The sequence below is a fragment of the Antennarius striatus genome, chromosome 16, assembly GCF_040054535.1.
Source record: "Antennarius striatus isolate MH-2024 chromosome 16, ASM4005453v1, whole genome shotgun sequence".
Classification (NCBI taxonomy): Eukaryota; Metazoa; Chordata; class Actinopteri; order Lophiiformes; family Antennariidae; genus Antennarius; species Antennarius striatus.
In genome coordinates this window covers 7,723,309-7,747,981 of record NC_090791.1, presented here as the reverse complement: position 1 = coordinate 7,747,981, position 24,673 = coordinate 7,723,309, and the positions used below count along the sequence as shown (strand labels likewise).

The 24,673-nt window shown below is 40.4% G+C and overlaps 2 protein-coding genes across 5 annotated transcripts; one reads left to right on the top strand and one right to left on the bottom strand.

Annotated features, from left to right (window-relative positions):
- Window positions 1-293: 293 nt before the first annotated feature.
- card11 (caspase recruitment domain family, member 11) lies at window positions 294-16,992 on the bottom strand. Of its 3 annotated transcripts, none has more exons than XM_068337631.1 (25): window positions 16,788-16,992; window positions 12,362-12,561; window positions 12,066-12,203; window positions 11,314-11,490; window positions 10,362-10,510; window positions 10,038-10,217; window positions 9,266-9,412; window positions 8,780-8,905; window positions 8,479-8,673; window positions 8,231-8,386; window positions 7,842-7,911; window positions 7,574-7,752; window positions 7,372-7,478; window positions 7,226-7,266; window positions 6,985-7,108; window positions 6,613-6,814; window positions 6,225-6,351; window positions 5,859-6,102; window positions 5,385-5,469; window positions 3,916-4,011; window positions 2,700-2,817; window positions 2,159-2,341; window positions 1,626-1,747; window positions 938-1,053; window positions 294-511 (listed from the first exon to the last, which is right to left on the bottom strand). In XM_068337631.1, the coding sequence occupies exons 2-25, from the start codon at window positions 12,549-12,551 to the stop codon at window positions 307-309; spliced, it is 3,477 nt and encodes a 1,158-aa protein (XP_068193732.1). In that variant the 5' UTR covers window positions 12,552-12,561; window positions 16,788-16,992; the 3' UTR covers window positions 294-306. The 3 variants fall into 3 exon arrangements, with proteins under 3 accessions (XP_068193732.1, XP_068193733.1, XP_068193734.1); XM_068337632.1 differs by having other exon boundaries at window positions 7,574-7,656; XM_068337633.1 differs by lacking the exons at window positions 12,362-12,561; window positions 16,788-16,992 and having other exon boundaries at window positions 12,070-12,203.
- Window positions 16,993-18,078: 1,086 nt separating this feature from the next.
- On the top strand, window positions 18,079-24,667 carry ap5z1 (adaptor related protein complex 5 subunit zeta 1). Of its 2 annotated transcripts, XM_068337045.1 has the most exons (18): window positions 18,079-18,181; window positions 18,759-18,896; window positions 19,255-19,435; window positions 19,599-19,749; window positions 19,933-20,045; window positions 20,187-20,361; window positions 20,541-20,594; window positions 21,703-21,843; window positions 21,964-22,001; window positions 22,181-22,343; window positions 22,482-22,660; window positions 22,790-22,932; window positions 23,042-23,154; window positions 23,288-23,415; window positions 23,511-23,608; window positions 23,697-23,829; window positions 23,943-24,157; window positions 24,273-24,667. In XM_068337045.1, the coding sequence occupies exons 1-18, from the start codon at window positions 18,141-18,143 to the stop codon at window positions 24,523-24,525; spliced, it is 2,457 nt and encodes an 818-aa protein (XP_068193146.1). In that variant the 5' UTR covers window positions 18,079-18,140; the 3' UTR covers window positions 24,526-24,667. The 2 variants fall into 2 exon arrangements, with proteins under 2 accessions (XP_068193146.1, XP_068193147.1); XM_068337046.1 differs by lacking the exon at window positions 20,541-20,594.
- The last annotated feature ends 6 nt before the right edge of the window (window positions 24,668-24,673 follow it).

The following is a 24,673-nucleotide window of genomic DNA, read 5'->3' as shown; positions in this document are numbered from 1 at the left end:
TAAAAAGTGAAAATCAATTTCAACCACTAGAAGACAGTATAATCAATGTTAAGTAGGATGAGAGCACACATAGACGAACACATTCTCTTTAAGTGTTAAATGTTAAGCTAAAAATAGACTTTTTTGCTGTATTAAGTTGAATTAAATCCATGTGTAGGCACAAATTTACAAAGTAGATAAGGCATTTATTTTAAGTCTATAACGGAGAGTCGGAGCATAAATATAATAATACACAAACAAGTATGAAGTACATGGTGTCTTTTGCTCAGCTACACAGTCATGTTATGTCCACAGTAGTATCTGTGTCTACAGGAGGTCCTGCTCCACCCAAACTGTCTTCTTCTGCTCCTCCAGGATTCTCTCCTTGATGACCCTGATGAGGTCGTCCGTTCCCGCCCAGGTCTCAGGCTCCAGGCTGGCGTAGTGGCAGGGGATGACCTCCAACTCCTTTTCTTTTGCTCGACACAACCTCACAAACTCCTCCTCTGACTCCACGCGCAGAGGCAATTTCCTGTGTGGACAGGAAACAGGAAGGAAGCAGCTCTATGGTGGTGAGTGTGGTCCTGTTTAGAAGTCGCTATCACCTTGCAACAGTGGTTTGTGTACTTTGTTGTGATTCTCAGAAAAATAATACACCTACAGAAAGTGCTTTGTGTATAATTCTTTTCCCTTTAAAGATGCAGTGCACCAGGAAACACATCAAATCAGCAATGCTAATGATGTAATGGTTTAAGTTCACAACTGTTACCTGTAAACAAATGTATTCAGTGGTTCACTAAACCTTAAAGTTGTCCTTTAATTGGATAAATATCTTGTGTAACATCAATCCAAAATACTATATAATGCAATGATTGAAGCATATTGCATGTGGGAAAAAAAAAGTCAGCCTGTGGGTGAAAGGCAGTGGGTAAATGTGTGAGAGGTTTGTCGGGCCTACCGTAACTTCTTCACATTTTTCTCACAGATCTTTACATAGATGATGATTGGGTAGATCTCTCTACGCAGAAGGTCCTTCACACAGCTGAGCTCAGCCTCCAGCAGGCAGTGTTTGCCCTGGAGACAGGCGGAAAAAAAACAGCTTCACAGAAAAATATAGACCCATCTTGCATGTAAAACATTTGAGGAAATAACGGGAAATGTGACTTTTTTTAAAGAACCTTTTATCCTGATTGATTAAATCCTAAAGGTTTCACATTTAGGATTGAAATGAGTAATTTAAGTATGTTTTCTGCTAGTTGAAGATGGGTTGAAAGAATATAACAAAATCAAAAGTTGAAACATAGAAAAAATAAAATAAAATAAATAATTTGTGTAGAAAGTTAATGTCTGTGGTGTAAAAGTGATGCCAAAACCAGCCGGCAAGTTAGTTTAGCTTAGCACAAACATTGAAAACAAAGGAATAACCAGCCAGATTCTCTCGGTAGCTTATTTACTAAAATACACTTTTGTACAAACCTAGGCTAACAGTTTCTTTGTTTCAGGTCTTTATGTTACAGTAAGCTAACATATTTCTGCCTCTAGCCGCACGTTCACTTTGTGCCAAGTGCACTAAATATATAGTTATATTTAAGTTATAAAAAGTTATATTTTAAAAAGTTATATTTTTATTAGAGACACACACATACCTTAGCAGCAACAGCCTCTATGTTTTCCCTGGTGATGCATTCATATGTTGCTTGTTTCTCTTTGTAGTGAATAAAAGGTTCCACGTTGTGTTTCAGGTGAAACTCTTCTTTGGACAGAGTGTCTAAGCAAAACAATACACAATCAAGTAAGAATATAGAATTTATGGGTCACATTTTAATAACATCTGATGTTTATTCCCATCTTGGTGTCTTAGATGTTCAGTCTCTGTAGGCTTGACAGAGTTATCAAATTATACAGATTACAGGAAGTCAATCTAATAAGGTGCACTGTGTAAAATATGCCTAAATTATAGAAATAAGATGTTTAAACTGCCCTGCTTTATTAAATTATAGCATCAATCTATTGATCAGTGACACAATAAGTCATCCTGGCCGGCCTTCTCTCTGTTTACACTCCTTAACATTTACACCACCACACAGGACAATGCCTGACCTGCTTTCTAAGACTGGCTCGATGTTATCTCCTGACGCCTCTGTTTTGCTTACTCTTCCTTCCCTTCCCATACACTGACCTGGTTTGCAGATGTTAAAGTCCATGGCTCCCCCCATGTTGAGTATTTTCTGGATAAGTGTTTTGGCTAGAAGGGTGGGACTGAACAGGACTGGTCTTCTCCTCTGGCTCCGCTGGGGTGTGACAAGACTGTAAGGAATCAGGTTCAAACTCCTGCTCAGCTCACTATCTGGGTCAGCAGCATCTATTTCCAGTAAAGAAAGTGCACAGATAGAGAGCCGTCATGCACCGTTAGCAAAAGGACAAAGAACCAAAGAGTAGCCTAAACTTCAGTAAACATTTTAATTTCTTTTGTTTTTATTTTTTAAATGACAGTAATGATGCTTGGACAGCTCACATATCACCTGACATAGGGAGTTTTCTCATTTTCTCTTCAACTTATCAGCGCTTGCACCTTCTTTTATCACTAATACTTCCTGAAAAAAACCTCCTATTTGAGCTTCAGCTAATTTATTCATTTCTGTCAACTAATTGTGGACATTTCAGATGTTCTCCCTGGTTCCTCATGATGACTTCTGTTCCACTAAATCATTCTTAATCACCTTCTGGTCTGAGAGTCTCAAAGCCTTGAATGGGTAGTGATGTGTTGCTGGAGTTGATGATCCTCACCCGCTCACTGCTGTTCATTCGCTTGTATTTGATGTCCACCCTGCCGACAAACTACAAAACAGACATGAACTATTACTAGAGATATCTGTCTGCGCTGCTTTATCCAGTTACAAAGGAAATGAAGCAAGATTGTTAGATAACTATCATCAATAATTCCAAGTGAAGAGATTGCGGTTTCTGATTTACTATCATTAGAAAGAGAAACTTCCTTTGTTAGTCCCTCAGGGGGAAATTCCTGTTTTCACTAGTCACTGAAGATGAGACGATTGCGGTCGTCTAGTCTCCAAGAAAATGGATGGATGTGTATCATTTCACACACATTCAAACACAAAAGGGGCCTCTAAACATGTAAACAAGAGAGTCAAAGACTGGAACAGTCCCGCAACACCCCTGAATTCAAAATTTTACCTTGACCTACACATTTTTTTGCCGCTGGCTTCCTGAAAATGCTGCTTTGTGTTTTACATCTTATCCGGTTCCTGAGATATGTGCAAAAAAATGTACAAAAGTTGAAATTTGACCTTGACCTAGTTTTTCAAGTCAAGGTCATCATCTCATTTTTATCTCCTTTGTTGCCCAAGTAATGTGCTTTTTGTTTCATCTTCCTATCTGCAACAGTTGTGAAGATATTTGGTGGATGAACAGATGAACACACAAACAATAACAATTACAATACATCACCGCTTTGCGGACGTAATTACGGGAGACAGATGGTGGAGTGAAGGGCAGCCTACCTAGGGGCAGCTTGTGGGGTTCAGTGCCTTTCTCATGGGCACCTCGGCAGGGCTTAGGAGTTGAAATGATACCTGTCACGCTACCAGTTCATAGTTTGGTCCATGTTAGACTTGAACTGGCCACCCACCACTCCCAAAGACAAGTCCTTGTGTACTGAGCTACTGCTGCCCTACATTACAGCCCATGGATAACCTGCTCAGAGTGACTATTGAAAACTAAATACTATTAATAGTTTTAGAAGATTTTTTTAATACTGTGAGAACACAATATGAAACTACGTTGAAGCTTTTCCAGATGATTTTAACAGTTTTGTAAAATGACTGCTCATGTTAAAAGGATTTGGTAATAGTGTAAATAAACACACATTTATTTGATTCTTATATACCACATACGGGTATGTTTGAACTTTGTTACCTGTAGTATCTGAGTGAGGAAGATGCTGGCTCTGGACAAACGTGGACTGGATTTGGGATCAGGAGAGGGGCTGCTTTCCTCTGGCTGCAGACTGGGCTATACAGGGCAAATACACACACCTTTCATACATCGCCCGACAGTACGTGATAGCTACACAGCAAAGTGGACAAAGCTATCTCACAAAATTAAAGAATGGGTTAACATAGTTAAGTTAATAATTCATCACATATAGTCACAGAGATTAATCAGTGGCAGTGAATCACTGCCACTGATTTTATTGCCCGTATAAAAACAGAGGATTGAGGCAGGAAGGGCATCCAGCATAAAAACTTTGCTAAAGAAATAGGAGCATTCATCTAAAAACGGATAAAGGGTGACGTGCTGTGGTGACCTTTAACGGGACAAGCTGAAAGGAAGTTTTGTTTAGTCATAAGTAGGGCTGTCAGTTTCACGCATTAATTAGATTCATTAATTACGCTGCAAATTAACGCGCTATAAAAATTAACGCAATTAATCGTGAGTGGCAAGTCAATGCACAAGCATTTTATATTTGTCCTATTGAGTGACCCGTAGGCTGCAGTGACGTCACTTCGTACCTGCGCCACTAGTCAAAAGCAGGGTGACTGACAACAGAGATGGACGCGACACAGGAGAGCGAGGCAAGCCCAGTCGGACCTTTGGGCGGAAAGTTTATTTCTAAAAAGAACAAAGACGGGACTGTCAACAAAAAGGCAGTGATTTGTACTTTTTGTAAAAGAGAATTTTCATGTCACAGAAGCAGCTCCAGCCTAACGTATTATTTAAATGCAAAACATGTCAAGAACATATAGTAGAGTTGTCTGTTGTCAGTTCCTGTAAATTTAGCTTACCGTTTTAAAGGAAAAGCCTGTTGGCATCTTGCTCTTGATGTTACCTTATTTAGAGGCATGTTATACTATTCATTTTGAACTGCTGTATTTACTCAGCTTTAGTATTCATTTTTATTGAGAGTCTGCTTATGTGCCTATTTGAGACTCTACCTTATTTTATGTCTGAATTTTTATTTATTTTATTTAGCTGTATTTGTATTGCATTTTTGAGAAATGCACCTGGTCTAATGGGTTTACTGATGTGCTTGGCCTTTTTTCTTTTGAATTTCTTTTATAAAACACACTCAACCAATAAAAATGTGGATTTCAAATCTTCTCTTCTTGGTGTATTCTATTGATTAGTCGTGAACTACAATTTTGTAATGTCCTAGAATTCAAATTCTTTATTTAGGGGCCTTTAGTAGGTATGAGATTAAAATGCAATTAATTAGATTAATTAATTACAAATCCTGTAATTCATTAGATACATTTTCTTTATCGCCTGACAGCACCAGTCATAAGGGAATCTGTTGCTTTATTAATATGATGTGTTAAAATCCGTTATGTGTCCGTTGTTTTTATGCTGGAAGAGAGACCATAATAGCTGATGAAGATTCGTACCCTACTGTTGCGACGACTTTCATTTTCATCTTTTCCCCCTCGACACACTAACTTCTGAATCTTAACCAAGAGTAGCTGCTTGGCCCTGAAAACACACACACAAACACACAAGTGCACACAAGTACACACAAGTACACACACACACACACACACACACACACACACACACACACACACACACACACACACACACGCAGACAAATACACTGTCTTAAAAACTTCTCAGTCATGATTTTCACACAATTAGAAAGGTAAAAATGACGATGTCATGTTTTTCCATCATATCAAGCTGCTTACTCTGCTTCTGTGTGAAAACAACAGACTGCAGCCTCACATGAAACACACAGACCTATAAGTGTAACTCAGCATCATGAGAGAATATTCAAACTCAAATAAATTGCTGATAAACTTCACACATATTGCTGACCATTCTGCTGTTCTAGCACAGAAAATACACAACGCGCTTCTCCATACCTCGTGTTGCTGGGTATGGTTCCATGATCGGCTAAGTCGGAGCTGGTGTAGGGGTCGACACGAGCGCATAGCCATTCACAGCGGCCCTGGTACCTGGTGTCCAGCACATGCACCACTTCATTACATCGCACACTCAGAGAGCAGCTGTCTGATTGGCTGGAGATATTGAGGTTGACTCGTATGTAGAAGGAGTCTCCAGAAGTCAACAAGCCGTCTGACAGATCTCTCTGGAGGCGACGGAAGGCTGTAGCATGAACATACAAACACACACACACACAAACACGCACACACACATACACACACGTTATTTATGTAGACGTTAAATGTAACTAACAGCTATACTCAAAACCAATTAACCCAAATTACAGTCAAAGTTGCTCCGATAGCGGAGCTTGACTGGTCCAGAGCAGTGCTGCAGCGTCCAATAGGCTTCTTCCTGAGTGCTGGTATCCAATGGAATGCTCTGGTTCTCCCCACGTATGCATCCCTCAAGCTGGTCAGCCAATAAAAACACAAGACAGATTCATGTTTGACCCGTTATGTGTCTAATGCTGGTGCCTGCAAAGTGGTCTACTCATTACAGAAAATTGTGTTTAGACAAGTGAACAAGAAACATACAGGTATCCAAAAGTAAAAGATAAAACGGAGGTGATGGTATGAGGTCAGTGGTTTTAATCGGACAAAAAAATGCACTACACTCCTCTTTTAATCACCCTAAATAATGTGTGAACCTTGCAATTAGCAAGCCTTATACCGATAGCAGATGCTGGCCTTCTCGTAGCCCCGCCTTCTCAGCGAGGGAGCCTGATTGGACAGATGAGACGAAAAGTCCGCTGTTGTTGCCACCAACCAGTGTGATGTCCTTCAGCAGGTTGTCTCCCAGCAGCGACAGCTCCTGAACTGCCTTCAAGGAAGAGTTGATCCTTGAGAAGGAGGACAGGGACGGGCGGAATGGTCTGCACACAGATGTTCAAACACAACTTCAGACAAGCATTTTGTTAATGGCAATAAACCAAATTTTACAGGATTTTGGTAAACACACATATTAAAGAGTGAAGTGTGGTTATATGTAAACTTCAGTTCTAGTGATGCGTATTGGTGTTATTGGTCTGTGCTTCTCTTGTACCTCTCGAGAGAAAATTGCCTGAAGATATTGTTGACCTGCTCCAGATCGTAAGTGTCCATCCCTTCTGACTGATGGGAGGAGGAGGATGAATGAACAGAAGGAGTACCACAAGGTACTTCACCCTCTAAGAAAAGACAAAGAGATTATATAGACACACACACACACACACCCTCATACACACACATGCACACACCCACACACACCGACCTCATTTTGTTCAATGTCTAAATGTATATCTTACCAAATTCCATTTCCATGTTATCACTATCAAGGTCGGAGTGGCTAAAAGAGAACGAACAGCAGAATACTTGATCAATCAGGACACACCTATTCGACTTGAAATAAGCAGCACAGTTTAAATGTTGATTCTCGTGTGGCTGTGACTACCTGCGTGGGTGGAACTCATGATCCTTCTCCCTCTCTCTGCGGTAAAGCGATGCTTTCTCTGGTGGCTCCGCCAGGATGGATTGGATGCTGTCATGACGGCAACATAGCTGTAGATTTACAAAGGTTCAGATCATAAATGTATTGGAGTTTTGGGAATATACATTTTCACATGTATGACTCTGGACTTGTGAGCGGCTCTCACCATATTTGGTCTGTTGGGGTGTTCCCCCATATGGAAGGGGAGTGGCGATTGGGAAGGGGAAAAGCAGGAGGATAGTGGGTGAACTAAGGAAGGTGAGTACACAGGTGAAATTGGGAATAGGGAGTGGTTGCTGATATGTGAGTTTGGAATCTGGATATCTCCTCCATTGATCAACGGAACTAAAAAACCAGAGATAAATGTGGCAGAATTTACAAGTGTCAAATGTCAAGGTGAAATACAATGTATGGATGAAACTGATTTGCGATACCTGCAGTTAGATTCATCTCTGAGTTGATGTGAATGTCTTTTGGTGCACAAACTGGAGACTTCACTCTGTTCTAAAATATAAAATAATTTTAAAATTGTTAATAATTAAATGTTAATTATTAACAAATGTTAATAGTTAAATGAGTTGTGGTAGAATCCAGATGTCTCTGATTCACAGTTGCTGCCAATATGTGATTCCATACGTGGTGACTTTGGAAGATATATTTAAAGTACAGGTAGCGTAATAAAGGTGGTGGTAAACAGTATTTATCTTCTATGGTTGATTTTCTGATCATTTTAAAGTGATATTCTGAAATAAATAAATACAAGTTTTGACCTTTAATGTCAGGTAAATAAATTAATATTTGTAAGTAGTAAACAGTTGCTGACCCCTGCTTTGACAATGGGTCTGCGTTTGAGGCGAGACTTCTCAGGTAAGTCTTTATCCTCTGGCGACTCATCACTGGACCATCCTGATTGGCCCTGGTTATGTTTAAACTCCGCCCCCTGAGAGATAATGGTCAGAGGCAGGCCCCGAGGCAAACTCTGCAAAAGCAAAATGAAAGCCCAACACAAAAGAGAGAAAACATTAACCTTTAGACATCAACCTTCCATTCATTTACTTAATTATGTCTGACCTGGTCTGAAGCAACATCCTTGGACATTCGTCGCACGCGAGACTCCAAGGCAACCAGTTTGACATCTTTCCGTACAAGCTCGATATGGAGTTCATCGCTCTTCTCCTCCAGATCTCGGATCTGCTTGCGATATTTGTCTTTGTCAACAAGACTCTGTGAGAACTGGTGCTGGGCATCGTCTCTGGCTCGAAATGCCTATTGCAATTTGGTAGGAAGGGTAAGCAACAAAACAATTGCACCCATTGGCAAAATGCAAACAGTTATAATGCATGTTATAATGACAAACGTAAGGGTATTTCACCTGGTCCCGCTCCTTCTCCACCTCCTCTAGCTGGATGGCAATGGTGTCTATGCGGTTGCGGTACATTTCACAATCCTTTTGCAGTGTTGAACTCTTTAGCTCCAGCTCCTCCTTCTCCTCCAGGTACTAAAACCAACACACAAACACCACAAAAGGTGTTATTTATATATCTTTAAAACAAACAAAAAAACAAGCAGATACAGGAAGAGAAACACAAAGGGGGAGAGAATAAAGAACAAGTTAAAGAAAGAGAGGCCTGAGATGGGGGTTTCTGCACAGGGTGTGATTCACTGATGGTCTCATGGGCTTTAGACTCTGTGGTCTTGGTTTTGCTTTTGTTCATCTTCATGCGCTCCATTTACCAACTTCATATATAGTCGTGTCAATCATACTTTTGAAGGATTCATCACCACCACCACTCACTTATCAAACATCCTTATACACCTCAAGTCCAATATGAGTGCGTCGGTGGTGATGGTTTGTCACCTTATCTCGAAGTTCCTCTGCCTGTCTAACTTCTTCATGGAGGTTGTAGAGGCGGTTGACCAGATCCTGTCTGTCTTCCAATGCTTCCTGTCTGTCATGCTCCAAAATGTCAAGGATGGCTTTGTCTGACTCAGGGAGGGGTCCAGGCTGTTAACACACACACACATTTTTGAGAGTAAACCTCTTTATAACTGGCAACTGGATGATCTGTATTGAATTAACAGAGTCTCACAGTAACAAACACAAAGAGAATCAACACTTTCCAATCTATGAAGCTCTTTAGCTTTAGCTCAGTGTTTTGGTTTCCTGTTTTGGTTTATTCTATTTCTTCTAAATTACTCCTTCAGCAGGATGTATGTAGCAGGGGAGCAGCAAACGTATAGAACAGGGAACACTGTGATGCATTTAGCAGCTTAAATGCTAGATGTTTTTATTTGGTTGAGACAAAAACAGAGCTTAAAGAGATCAAATATTTGACATATAATCATTAGCTACTCAACAACAATCAATGCAAATGCCTTTTCTGTCTGAGAAGTTCATTTTTGGCTTATTTGTCAGACAGTTCCAAATAGTTTACTCTATTTTGGTTGATTGTAAATGGGATGAAAATGACCTGTTTGTTGTTTAATTTTCCACCTTTTTAGTCTGCACAGAAAAAAAACACATTAAAACTATGTAATCGTATTTTATATGTACTAAAATGCTAACGCAGTTCCAAATAGTTTACTCTGTAGTAACAGAGGCACTATTTTCCCCCATGTTAAGAAGTCACCTGTATGATTGACTGTAGCTCTTGCAGTTTGATCTTGAGCATCTCATTCTCTCTTTCCAGCTCAAAAATCTGCTCTCTCTTTGGTCGGTTCTCAATGTCGTTCTTCAGCTTGAGACTTTGCCTCCTCTCCATCACACACTCTTCCTCCAACTTGTTCAGCCGGTGCTTCAGATGATCTATCTGTGCATAACAATTAGAGACTGTACCATTAAAATCCCCACAATACCTCAAAAACCTTTGCTGTTTTACAATTATTTATCAATTTCTACAAAATGTTTCATATAAAATTTAATTACAAGCATTAAAGTCGCATTCCATCGGTACCTCTAGCTGCAAGTCTCGACTCCTCATCACAGCCATGTTCTTCTCCTCGCTGAGCGCCGCATATCTCATAGCCAGTTTGTAGTTTTCATCCTTGACTCTCAGCAGCTCATCACTGTAAGTGTTTCTCTCTTCTCTCAACTTGCTGTATCCTATAGAACCACAGTCATTTGTATTTATAGTAGTACAACAGTTGTGTTGTCCAGTGCTAATAAAGGGAAACCATTTGTTAGCATCAGCAATCATTGTAAAACATCTAAAAAAAAAAGTATGGTTGTTTAAAGGTAAATATGGAAAATATATTTAAAAAATAAATAAAATTTAATAAATAAAATAAATTTGATAGTTAAAATTCACTCAATAGAATCAACTGAGACATAGAATAATTATTATGCAGCTAATATTAATAATATTAGAATGATAATCACAAATATTTGTATATTTTAAAAAACTATTGTGAACTTTTATTATTTCTCTTAAACACTATTCACACACACACTAGCTGGCTTAAGAAGCCTGTATTTCTTACTACACAAGCTAACTAGTATTAGCTAACTGATGGCTTGAGCAATCACAGTTAAAATGTAGTTGATTTTTTTTTTTTTACTATTTGAAGCGTTCAGTAATTTTTTAAATGGCTACACTTCTGGTTTTTCTGATTATAGAAAAATATTTACCACAAATATCTGAAATGTTATAATGAATACATTTAACATGTAGCCAGGAAATGAACAATTTAGACACATCACCTCGACAACTGCAGGACTGACAGGGAGTCCCATTAGCTGACATGGCGTGAACAGTCATGTGAGGTGGGGATAAAGATGATTTGAGCTACTGTACATCTATTAGTATGTTAAGTATTTTCTTATTGAAATACTATAGCCCAGAAAAACAGATAAAGAGAATTTTGTATATGATGAAAGTATCTCAAATAGTAATAAGTATTTTATACTCTGCTGGATGGCCTGAAGCTCCTGATTGGCCAGCTTTAGCTTCTTCTGCTCATCCTCCAAGGTGCAGTTTTTCCTGCTGAGCTCCACTTGCTGCAGGGTCTTGACTTTATGCTGCTGCTGTAGCTTCGTCACTTCGTTCATCAGGAACTGGGTCAGACCCTCATGACCCTCCTCGACTGCAGTGTGGAAACGGACGGGATGATAAGGAGCATAAATTATTAGTTTTTACTGTTGTTAAGGCTTCAGGTTGTGTATCTGACTGAGGGGATAGCAGCTGACCTCCTAATAAAATGACCATAGTGATGTTCCAACCACTAATTATGCTTATTACATTTGATTACGTCTGGCCGTATCATTTTACTGCTGTAGAACAAAGTGCAGTATCTGTTATGAAGTCACCATGGTCGACATACTTGAAATTCACTACATGCTCATGTAATTATTCATGCACTTTGGAAATAATTTGATGTTTAACCTTTGAGAAAGATAAAGAATTTAAATACTGCCATCTGGCTCTGTCAGGGCAGAACTGACACTTCATTGTGTTTCTCTCAGTAATTTTCTTTCACATTTTTAAAGCGGCATTGATCATTGAGTATTTTTCTTCACTGTCACTTGGTTTGTTATGATTGTCTCAGCATAAATCCACCGACAGCCAGCATGCGGCATGGTTGCCTCAGTTCAGAAACTTTGCTCATTGAGATTCATAACAATGAAACTATAATGTGAATGTTAAGGGTGTGGGTCTCACCTACAATGGTGGAGAAGCGTCGTGTGGGTTCCTTCCCTGTAACCAGCTTGTACAGGTCAGGGTATGAAAATTCCAGACTCTCCAGAAAGGCCACATACCCTCGCTCTCCTTTGTTGTGGAGAATGTCGAGCAGACGGCCTAACAGAGGAGTAATTGACTTAGTTAAATTATAACTTCCAGAAGCACTTACTTTCACGTGACACAATGTCATCCTGAAAGAAGCCATTCCGAACCATCTGTTGCTTCATGTCCTGTCATAAAGATGACTTAATGTACCCAAACATCTCTCAACCTACTTGTGCGGTTCGCTTTGGAGACCAGCAGCATGGAGTGGAGGATCTCATCTTCATCCTGCTCATCCAGGACTTTGCACTGCCGGAGGTATGGGGTGATCTTTGCCGGGGAGATGATGCAGCACAGTTCATGACGTTTACTGTCTACCTTGTCCCAAAGAGCCTCGACATCATCAGTGGTACCATTTTCCATCTCTTACACTCTGAAAAGTTGTAAAACCAGCAAAAGTTGGCACAAAATACTGAGAGCACACAAAGTAGAAATGAGGATGTCCCTTTGTTTGGGTTCTGAAGACCCACTAACTGACGTCATGTTGCATCAATTCAACTGTGGATTACAAACAAAGGAAGATATACCTGATAAAAACTGACTATGAAACAATATTACAGACAGCTGTTGTTTTTCAGCTGCACTCATTCTGAGTGGTTTTCCTCTTGCTGCTTCAAAGGAGAGGAAATCACACTCAAGTGATGACAGTCACACAATTAGAGAATGTTGTTTTAATCAAACACACACAGGTGTCTGTCCTCCGTGCAGCTAATCAACTCATTAGCCATCTTGCTTTCCTTGGCCACAAAGACTGGATGCAATGTGCAGAAAACAAAGTATTCATATTTCTGCATTGCAAAATAAGATGGCATAAACAATCAAAAATCTGTTAGAGTAATAACAGCAGGCTACGCTGCAGTTGTTTTGAAGCCCATTACACAAAAACCCAAACTACATGTACAATAAATACTCCCTGACCAAACTATTATTGTTTCCTAACCCTAATAAATGTAAACTCTCTCTGCACACAACTTTTAGTAACGGGTTCGGTGCGAATTTATTCATTAATATGTCACATAGTGATGATGTGACCATAAAGTGCAAGTCATTATTCAGTCCTTCAAAACAAATTCTTTAGAGGCAGACAACCATAGACAGACAAGAAGGAATGAGCACAAGTGAGACCAAGCATGATCACAATGAAAACTACTACAGTATACGTATCTAATAATATAAGTCAGTCAGTGGTTCAGAAGCATATGCGAATTGACAGCTATAATGACAGGTAAGTATACATATCTGCAAAACATCCTTTTCAGGCCACATGAATGACAGAACAAAGTGATGCTTGGCTTATTTTAGGTCCCACGCATTCTTCGTTTCATCTGTCCTTTGTCAACTAAACCCAACCGACTTCTTTCCATTCACCTGTCCTGCTCTGACTTTTCTGTCGAGATTTCATTTCTTTTTCCTTTAACTCCCACTTCATTTCCTCTCTAGATCACTTCACTCACTCTCATGCAAACATAGGCACACTTGCACACATGGTCCATTTATCACTGGGATTTGCATCTGCTTTAGCGAGTAGGCGTAGGTGCCTACAATCCTGCTTTGTAAAATGCAGTGCACAGTTAGCGAAGTCTGCAAGTCATTATTCATGTTGACACACACTTTTGCATGCAACTGTCATTTACAATGTCCATGTCTAAAAATATATGCTAGTGCAATCGTAATGCAGATTAACGTGCCCTTACAGGTTTAATCATACGCAGCATTGCTGTCAGTATGTGCAGAAATGGACTTCAATTAAATTTTCAAGCATTCAGTCGGCAAACAAATTCAGCAATGTGCTACTTTTCATTCGTAGCCCTAGCCGTTATTATGAAGCTATTATGTTTTATGTGAAATCTGTATTTATTGTTAAAGACACAGTAGGTGATGAAACTGCTAGCACTCACATAAATACACACCCATGCACTCACAGACCCCTTTCGCAAACACATCTAAGCTTTTTCTCTTCTGTTATTTTGGAGTTCATTTCAGAGACAGGTTCCCCTTTTTTATAACAGATGTGAGAAGAAGAAGAAGAAGAAGAAGACGACAAAGAAACAACCTCGAATGATCCCCTGGGGGAAATTGTTTTTTTCACTCTTAGACTGTGTATGGATGTTTGTGTACAGGCCTTTTAAAATACACACACACACACACACACACACACACACACACACACACACACACACACACACACACACACAAACAAACACACATACAAGGGCCCTGTAAGCTGGCAATACTGAGGGGTAGAGCGGAGGGCAAATCCATCGTGGTGCCCCCAACAAGCAACTTGTGACAGTGTTTTGCTCAAGGGCACCTCGGCAGTGCTCAGGAGGTAGACAGAAAGAGAGAGAGAAAGAAGAGGAGGAGAGGTTGCTCTCTTCCTGTTTTCAGTTTCTGTCCCCTCAGTTGGCTGCTTGTGTTTATAGTAATGTGGTCAGGGGATGTGACTTTGTGTTACCGTGTGTGTGTGTGTGTGTGTGTGTGTGTGTGTGTGTGTGTGTGTGTGTGTGTGTGTGTGTGTGTGTGTGTGTGTGTGTGTGTGTGTCACCCTAAACATTATCCCTCTTTTCTCAGCACCTGCAGACCTAAAAGAAAGAAACGAAACATAGCTACATACCGTAACATCTTGCAGGACTTTGCTCTGCCTTTATGTCCTGTTTACCATTGACAGGACATTTCTGTACCCTATCACGGCAGAAAAAGTCATCAGACTCTACACATGGCTTTTTGAATAATGCTACTAACAGTCTCCAATATAAGGCAGAGATGTAATTTTTTTCAGTATACCAATATTTCTATTTTCAGCTACTGTAAAATTAATTTAATGCATCAGCTGTTCAGGAGACTTCTCTTACTTCATGTAACTTTAGGAGACATATTTTGTGAGAACTCTTTGTCGTCGTGAATTCAACAATTCCGTTGGTGTAGAGACATATATTTTCTCGTTATTTTCATTGAATTGCCTCAACAATAACCATTATGATGAAGAACTAGTGTCCTGTGGGTAAAGCTGTTGATTTTTATCTAACAGGTTGTACCATTGACACACGTGCTGCCATGTTCAGTGTTCATTTAATGGCAGACATATGATTTTACAACACACACTCGTCCTGTAAAATGTTACTTGTCTTCTCTTCACACTCCAAAATACTAGACTATGTATTAGAATGGGCAAAGAATCATTTATAAAAATAAGTCTTTTTTATAATATGTGGATGAAGAACCAAGAAATTTCACAGTCTGGTTTGAGTAAAAACAATTAATTTGAGCATCGTCAACATACAATCACTTAAAAATATAGGAGGTAATCAATAATCCTGCAGAGTTCAAAATCAACCAGACGAAATATCCTTGATTCAGAGAAAATACCAGATGTAGGTTACTGGGAAACAGCATCACATGCTGCAGAGATTCCACACCACTTTGTGTCATTTCCAGTCTATTCTACCTCTCTGTAGAAAGGAACTAGAATTGGGCCAGCAAACTCTGCGTGCAACATCAAATCAGTGAACCAAATTCACAGTTAAACTTTCTGCTGCACTGCACACACAGTTTGTTCTTAAACTTTTCTCTTACACACAAGCGATCATCTTCTTCAGTGGTGAAAATAATCACAACTTTACACCCAAATTCACTCAATTCAAGACAATATAAACACAGTCCAGGTCAGTGAGCCAGAATGTCCCCAGAGTGCTGTGTCCAATTACTGTCAGTGCACCAGACTGGGATTGGCTGGAAAGCACATTGATAGATAGATGTGATTGGCTCAGGTGTGCAAACTTAACAAAGCTTCCATTGTTCATTAGAAAAGCTGGGGTCGGTAGGAATTGGATATATGTCCTTAGAGACAGGAGAGACACAGAGACCCAGCTCCTCTAGAGGCTGGTAAAACTAAGAATAGTCATCTTCCTCTAGTATCACAAATGTTTTGATGGTTTTTAGTTGCTAAGATTAAACATTTGCCTCAAAGATTAATGAGTAATGTATTTGTCATGGTGTGATTTATACGATGGAAAGGTGTGTTTTTCCCCCCCTGTCTCTCTGATGAAAAAGGAGAGATTTTGAGATTTTGATTTTGAGAATTCAGAGAAACAATCAGATCTGTGCATTTTGATGAACGAGTGGGCTAAGTAGCTATAATATTCCTCATTCATCCTCACAGGATTTCATTGTATTCTGCACCTGGTGCTGGAATCCCAAATATTTTGATCAAGACAGATATTACCTCCATGATGACAGCAGATCATCTACTGCCCTACCTTAACCAAATAACTTTCAGTCACTTTTACAAGCCACAAGGCAAAGTACACCTGCTACGTAACCACAACAGATGCCGAGCGGATTTTAATATTTACGCAACTTTTTTTTACGAGCAGCTGTTTTTAACTTTTACTGTTGTTACCGTTCGGGACAGGTTGAGTGGGTGTCACACGCCTGACGGGCTGGTACAACACGCACTTCTTACTTCGCGATTTTCCCCCATCCAAGATAACAAACCTGCTTTCAGACATAAAATTCCAAATGCACATGTTTTCTTTTGTTGTTGTTGTTGTTTGTTGTTTTTTTAGCGTGAGTGACCGTGGTTTGAAATATTTTCCCTACCTGATCGGTTGAGGAAAAGTCGTCCAAAGATGACAGGAGAGATTAAACTCAGCCAAGGTGTAGTATCCTGTTGGGTTTTGTCGTTTGTCGTGTTTTCAATTCACGAAAAGCGGTTGTAGAACCTTTAATCCCTGGAGGCTCAAGTTGTCTCCATTTGGGCAAGAAAGAGTGGACTTCTGAACCGAAAGGCGCAGATGATCCGCGGCTCAGACGCACCGAGAAAAGAGAGAGAGAGAGAGAGAGAGAGAGAGAGAGAGAGAGAGAGAGAGAGAGAGAGAGAGAGAGAGAGAGAGAGAGAAATTACACAATAATCACGTTGACACGAAATCCAAAAGACATTCACTTAAAGATTTTCAATAATACTGTGCGTTTTCTGAACAAAGAAACATGTAACCTCTTAACATTTACCAAAGTAAATTAACAGACAAAATTAAGGGAAAAAAAAAAACAATTATCCGTTCCCACAAGCATCTCTTCTACAATCATGTCTTTTACTTCTTTCCTTTATTTTTATTTTATTTTTTTTCAATCTAGAATCTCTTGGTCTGTAAAGACTGGTTCACAACTTCTTGTTTGACTTTTCAAATAAAAGCTGATGCTATCCAGAAACATGATGAGGTCAAGAAATTTTTTTTCTATTTTTGCCCTCGAACCTTTTTTAAAATCATATAAAATTTTCTTTCTGCTTCACAATAGTGTGCCACTTTGCGATGGTCTTTCACATGAAATCCCAATGAAATATATTTAGATTTGTGGTCGTAACATGGCAAAATGTGGACAGTTCAAGGGGGCTGAATACTTTTGCAAGCCACTGTAGATCATATAAACCTTGCGTTAACTGTGTGGTATAATATCTGAAAAATATCAGAGCAGAATTAAGAGGCATCAAAGTGGAATTAAATTTCTCAGTGAATTTTGCTACCATTAAAAATGTAATTAAAATAGGTCTGCTCGCTTAGCATTTTAAAATACTGTGAATAAGTGCATAAAAAATGCTAGTCCTACAGCTACCCCTTCTTAGTTTTCCTTGTAGAATGACGAACATGCAGTGCAGAATATAACAAAACAGTAGAATCAAATACGATTCACATTTTAGACAACAAAACGGTTGAAGAAAAATAAATACGAACGTGAAACAAAGAAGTTTTTTTTTAATGGAAAAAAAAAATCTGGCGATGATGAAATAAATACAGTAACAACTATAATCATCGACTGGAGTTGGGGAGCACTGGAGCGCGTCTCCGCTGTGAAAGCGGAACTAAAGTGCTGGTCATGTGATTCCAGTCGGGACGTGATCGGCGCTGCACTGTTTACCTTCCGCTAGCCACAGAGGAATGGTCGACTTTTCTCAAAATGTTCTCCCATGGCTCTGAGAGTTTGATAAAACAAGCAAGGTAACGCAACGTTTAGCATCTTCACCTCTTCTGGTGTTGTTTTATATTTGTAGTTCGGCAAGAATGATGAACGTAGCTTAAGCAGTCAATGGATCAATCAGAGCTAGGGTGGTACTCGATGCCTGACATAACTCAATAACACCTTATAAAAAACAAAGCTCATAGTGTTCCTTAATGTGATGCTGCTGGGCTTTCAGCCAAACATTTAAATCTGGTAAATCTATAAATTATGACCGAAATTGAAGATTCACGTATTTCTTGATGAATTTACAGAAGTTTCGTAATATGCCTTTGTCATGCATTTCATGTTGTTCAAGAAAGTGAACATTACATCCTATAATGTGTCCTTTATCACTATCCACACACATAAAAAACGTTGAAGTTTACTCTGGTACAAGAGCCATCAAAAACCAAGTTTCACTGAAATCTGTTCCACGGCTATTGGAAAGAAATGGGGGTTTAGAAAAGAATTCACCTTGTAATAATGTTTAAGTTAATCAAGTGGCACAATCTTCAGGCAGTAAGTCTTGAAACACATTACTGGGGCAGAAACTTGAGCGCTGTGTGTCGTTTCCAGGGAGATCCAAGAGTCAGAGCTGAAAAAGTTTTACAGTCGGTTAATCAAGCTGCTCCAAGGGAAGGATCTCAGTCATGAGGCTGTCGACTCCCTGCAGAGACTTCACCTTATCCTCTCAGCCAACAAGTTCATCACAAAGTAAGAACTCCAACCTAACTCCTCCAACAGAGCATGATTGAGCTAATTTACTTCATTCACACCTTTATGTTTTCATTCTTTACAGCTTGATCCTTCCTTGTCTGTGGAGGTTTTCAGTTATCCAGGTCATAGTTATCCAAAGCTGTTTAAATCAGTCCTCATCCAAGAGGCTTCTTCGTTTCTACCGAAGAAGAACTGAAGAAGACTCTTGGACGAGAGGTGAAACGTCTTCAAGAAAAAGTCCAGTGGATTGATTTAAACAGCTTTGGATAGCTTGATCATTAATTCATTCCCGTTCTCTTCCTGTCATGATAGTACAAGTTTATTAATTTGTTTCGTCTGTTGTCATCGACCACAGGTTGTCTCCAGAGCTCCACGGGAAGGTTGTGTCTCTTCTGTCCTCACCATCAGAGCAGCATCAGGTGCTGAGCTCAGCAGTGCTTAGAGAGACACTGCCCCCCTCTGGCCAAGAACTGAACAACATCTCGGAGAAGATCAATCCCTTAAACAGCCATGCTGCTGCTCTGCTGCTCTCTCAAGTGAGGCTTTCTCAAGATGTTATCAATTTTTTACAGATATAATTATATATTGTCAGTGAAAACACACAGAGGCACAAGTTCAGGACTTCCTAACAAAAGGAGGTTCATGTGTTTTCAGATTTGTCATGACCTCAACAGTTTCTAATAAACTTTAACCCAACAGGCAAGGTCCAGAACCGATCTGTCGTCTCTATGTGCTCAGCTGCTTCGCAGTCTGGAAAGCAGACAGTCAGAGGGACCAACTCATGCGTCCACACACACCCTGCCCATCCTCAACACCATCCTCACACACAGCCCAGAGTGCCTCACAGATGGTAGAGAGCTAACTATTTGGAAAAGTTTACTGCAAATTTAAGCATAATAAAACTAAAATATTAAAAACCAATGGTTAATCAATGACAAATTGACCCTGAATGCTCTGAAATTGGCATCTTTAATTTTGAGTTTATGAGAAATAGTTTTCGCACAGTTCTAACTTTCCTCCTGTGTTGTAACAGATCATGTGACCCTCCTGAGCAAAAAGCTTGTTGATTGGCTGCGTTATGCAAGCATCACTCAGGGCAGTGGGTCTTCTAGCAGTGGGTTCTTTACAGGGCCTCGGTCACGTCAGGTGAGCAACCAACTTTTATATTCATCCGGGAGAAAACGTTTCAACTCTAATATAATCACATCAAGTAATCGCAGACGTAGGTTGTAGTCTGTATTTTTTTGTCCAGTCTGTGTCTTATGTGTTTTTGTATTTGTGTGTCAGCCGGCGCCTATAGCAGAGCTGGATGGGACGGTGTCAGGGGATTTCTTTACTGTGCTGTGTGTGGGGCAGGGCTTCACTGATGACCAATGGATGAACGTCTATTCCTTTTCAATGCTCCGCCACTGGCTTCTCACCTACCACTGTGTTTCCAACGGCAACACCACAGCTGACACAGGTATGATCTCACTGCTGGTGCAAACCACAATCTTTTTCCTGTTCTTGCCAAAGAGTTTCATTAATTCATATCTTGTTTACAAAATGCACTCAAGGAACACCAGACTCACATTTTCGGCCTTAAAGGCTGTAATTAGTTAAAATCTAAGACGATATCCTCTGTGTTCTCATCATCTCCAGCAAACAGGCTGCAGTTCAGCCTCTCCCTCTCCCACTCCCATTCATTTTCTAATGGTAAGACAAGTAAGATTGCTGACCCTCCCTGCATGTCACTAAGAAGTCTTGTATTCTTTTACCTTTGGTGCATCTCAGGTCAACTTGATATGATCAAGGCTCGTGGCCAACACTGATCTAACATCCTCCTCTCTGACTTCTTAATTACACGGATGTGTGTACTTCTTAATCTTCTTTAATCCTTTGGCGGTTTGTCGACACAAATGATTAATGACTAATATGCTGCTCTGATTGCAGTCATGTTTAGAACGGGGTGCTATTATTCAAAACCTATTGTATGTTCACCACTTAGCTTGTAACATGTTTGTGTAACATGAGGAAAAGAGCCAGATTCTGCCTGTTAAGATCCTGAATCTTCTTTTCCTCTTCTCTCTTCAGTGTCTGAACTATTCAGGTCTAATTTCATTAAAAGTACATCGGGGCCATTCTAAGTTTTATTAACTATCACACATTTTGAAATTGCTTCATGGCCTTGATTTGAGCAGGGAGATTTCCAAACGTGAACCTTTTTATTTTGCTCTAATTCCAATAATGAATCTTTAATGTTTTGGCCATAATTAGATTTCAAGGGCTTTGGGTGCTGCAGGACAGGGACATCTTGTAATTTCTGCAAAGTATCACAGCTATTCACCACTGAACCACAGCAGTACTCAGTTATTAATAGATTCGGTTTAATATGTGTGAGTTTAATATCCTTGATGCTTGTGGCTTATTATACGTCACTAATGACTATCAGTTCTGCAATAAATGTAGATGTTATCATGTAATATTCAAGAGTGAAATAATTAATAAATGCTTTGTCCAAGAAACTTACATTAACTTTTTATGGCATTAAACAACAATGTGCTTCATTGCTGTAGTCGGTCTCAGTGTCTGCTGGAAGCAAATCAACAATTCATGAATCACAGTATGATGAGATTCTCATTAAATTATTACATGATACCATACAGGAAGTGCTGATCCTACATTTAATCATCACATTAAAACAAATGAATGAATACTCCAGCTCTCTGTTCAGAAAGCAGCTGAAGCAGAATCGATCAGAGTGAATAATTTCTTCCAGCTGGTTTGAGCTGTGAGCTATCTTCTCTGATCTATCGTGTTACAGATGACCGGTCGGAGGTGGATGGGTCGGTTGTTTCTATGGTTTCAGCCACGTCCTCCTCCAGCCGATTGCTCCCTCCAAAGGAGCGCCTGAGAGAGAAGGCCTTCCAGTACTGCCAGCGGCTCATCGAACAGAGTGACCGCAGTGAGTGTGGGAGAGAAACTGGATTCACAATGTTGTCAGATGACTTCTGACTTTCCCACAAAGTCTTTTATTTTGTGCATGTAGAATAGTTTGTAACGTGTATGCTTCTCTTTGTCTCAGAGGCACACAAAAGGACAGATGTAGATCTGCAGAAAGCGGTGAGTACTGGAACATGCGTTACATTAATCCTTACATGCTGGTTCATTTTATGGTAGAACTAATCCTGACAGCGGTTTCCTATGATCAGACTATTTATAGAGAAGGTGCATCATTGAACACCTTGTACCGATTTCATTCTGGGGCTCTTCTTCGTGTGTTTTTTCCATTTCCTCTCCAGTGTCTAGTGGAAGCGGTGTGTATGCTGGACTGTGTGTGTGTGGAGGACGCGTCGCTGGTCTACCGAGCATTTCCATGTATCAAGGCGCTCTTTGGTCGTCTCAGCTCTGACCTGTCATTCGCCAGAGTCCTGTTGCCCATAGCACAGTTCTACCTCAACCATGGTGACCGCACACATCAACTGTGTTCTTTCCTTCCACACAAGCACAGATATTCAGAACAACACTAAACATTTTGTTTGGTTTCTATGACTGAAAACATTTAAATTCTATAAGTTAAATGTGTATCTTGAACCCAACTAGGTGAGATGGCTGCAGTGGACTGTGACAGTGTGTGGAAGCTGGTTTTTGACCGATTCCCTGCTGAGATGTTCAACGACAACTTCCTGGCACATGAGCTTCTACGTTTCCTTCGACTAAACCTTGAGAGTCTGCAGCTCCGTGTCCAACAATACACCCAATCCTTCCCAAACCTGCTGAAAGTGAGGACACATTCAGAGATACTTTTCTCTACGTTTACGTACACATACACATATACATGTATTCCTTATGTAGGCTAGAGAAGTTGATGTTATTTAAAGTGAAGGACACACAAGCTCTCTTTGTCTTAGCTGTTAGCATGGAATAGCCCAGCAATGGTTGATGACTTTGTGGATTTGCTGCCCTCTCTGGTGACAACTGGAACTGCGGTAGAGCTTCTCCACACTCTGCTGGACCTGCCCTGTCTCTCAGCCACGCTTATTCTGCAACTCAGGTGGATGCACACGTCAAACCATGACTGTCTAAAGAAAGAGCAAGTTCACATTTTACCACTGTCTTGTTGTGTGTGTGTGTGTGTGTGTGTGCGTGTGGGTGTGTTGTAGGTCAACTTGTATGCCTATCTCTGAGCCAGGTGGCCTCATGTCACTTGATGCATTTCGGAATCCGTCTTTCAGAGGGCTTTTTCTGTTCCTGCTTCGAGCAGAGTCGGGTTCAGGTGATCACATTTAAACATATTTACATCTATCTATTGTAAAATGTCCAATAAATCTTTTTTAAAAGTAGTTGTTTAAATATAGAAATATATTTATTTTGTGAACAGCCAAATGATCCATTTTATCTCTCCATAGGTGACACAATCGAGCGACTGAGCACGCTCCATGACCTGCTATCTGAGGCTGTAGAGTGGCCAAGAGTCGTTCAGTGTGCCCAGGCTGTCCCTGTGCTTTTGCACATTTTTTTCAACACAGTTGTCACGGTAACAAAATTACTTGTTTATCACAACTCATAGTATGACACCCTAAAATCAGTAGTTTCAGTTAGGAGAAACACAACCAAGTGTGTGTTTTTCAGGTAGCCAATGAGAAACTTTTAAGCCATCTGATCCTGGTAATGCTGGAGAGAAGCAACCTCCTCCTCGATATCCCTGAATACATCACAGAGACACACAGGTTGGCTCACAGAGATGGTGTGAAGTGTTCTACCGCTGTGTGTCCTCAGCCTGATCTCCTCACCCCCTCCACCCACCTCTATTTGCAGGGTGTTCAGCTGCCACCTGCTGAGGTTGTGCAAGCTCCACCCCTGTCTGGTAGTGGACCAATCTCGTGAGCTGCGGGAGTTCGCTGGAACCATAGCCAACGTCTACAACCAGGAAGAGATCTACACACATGTGGTAATGAAGTCACTATATCTCACCTCTCAAGTCTCAGAATCTTTTCCCATCTATTACAAAATGTCACAATAAAAAACATCGACCAAACTAACTTTTGACACTTTTGGCTGCAGGTGTGGGTCCTGGGAGAGTACCTATCTGTGTCATATGACTCTCGCTGCTCCGTCAGGCTCATCACTTCCTGTTTTGAGACCCTGGAGGCTGTGCTGTTTGAGGTCACCTCATCTTCCACACCACTAGGAGCGGTTTGCCCCGCTCCCAGAGTCATCACCACCCTAATGAGTGCTTTGGCAAAGCTGGCGTCACGATCACATGACCTCATACCCAGGTGAATGGCAGCCCTACACATACATTCCTATGTTTCCATTATTCCAACAGATGTGTCATATAATATCTGTTATATATCCATATAATATCCAGATGTGCGTTAATATCCGTTTCAGGGTATCTCTGTTCCTCTCCAAACTAAGAACAGTCACCAGAGGAGGACCAGTGTGTTGGTGCTCCGATGAAGATGATCTTGTTTCCATAGTAACACGAGGAGAGGAGTTATGGTCACTGCTGAAGGCTCCCGGCGTGGCTCAGAGCGTCTTGACCCCTCCTCCACATGTGATAACACCAAAGTGGCACCGTGACACGAACTTGGCCATGCCACTGCAACTACGGGCGCTCACCAACCTCACGCATTCACAGTAACACACATCTAAAACCAGTCATCCTAATGAGTTATGTTTGACCATTGGACCATATATTTGTAAGTAATTGAAATGGATTGATTCAAAATGACGTGATGAAGTACTTTTGGCACGCAGGAAATACACAATATTACAAAGACAGATCCTTG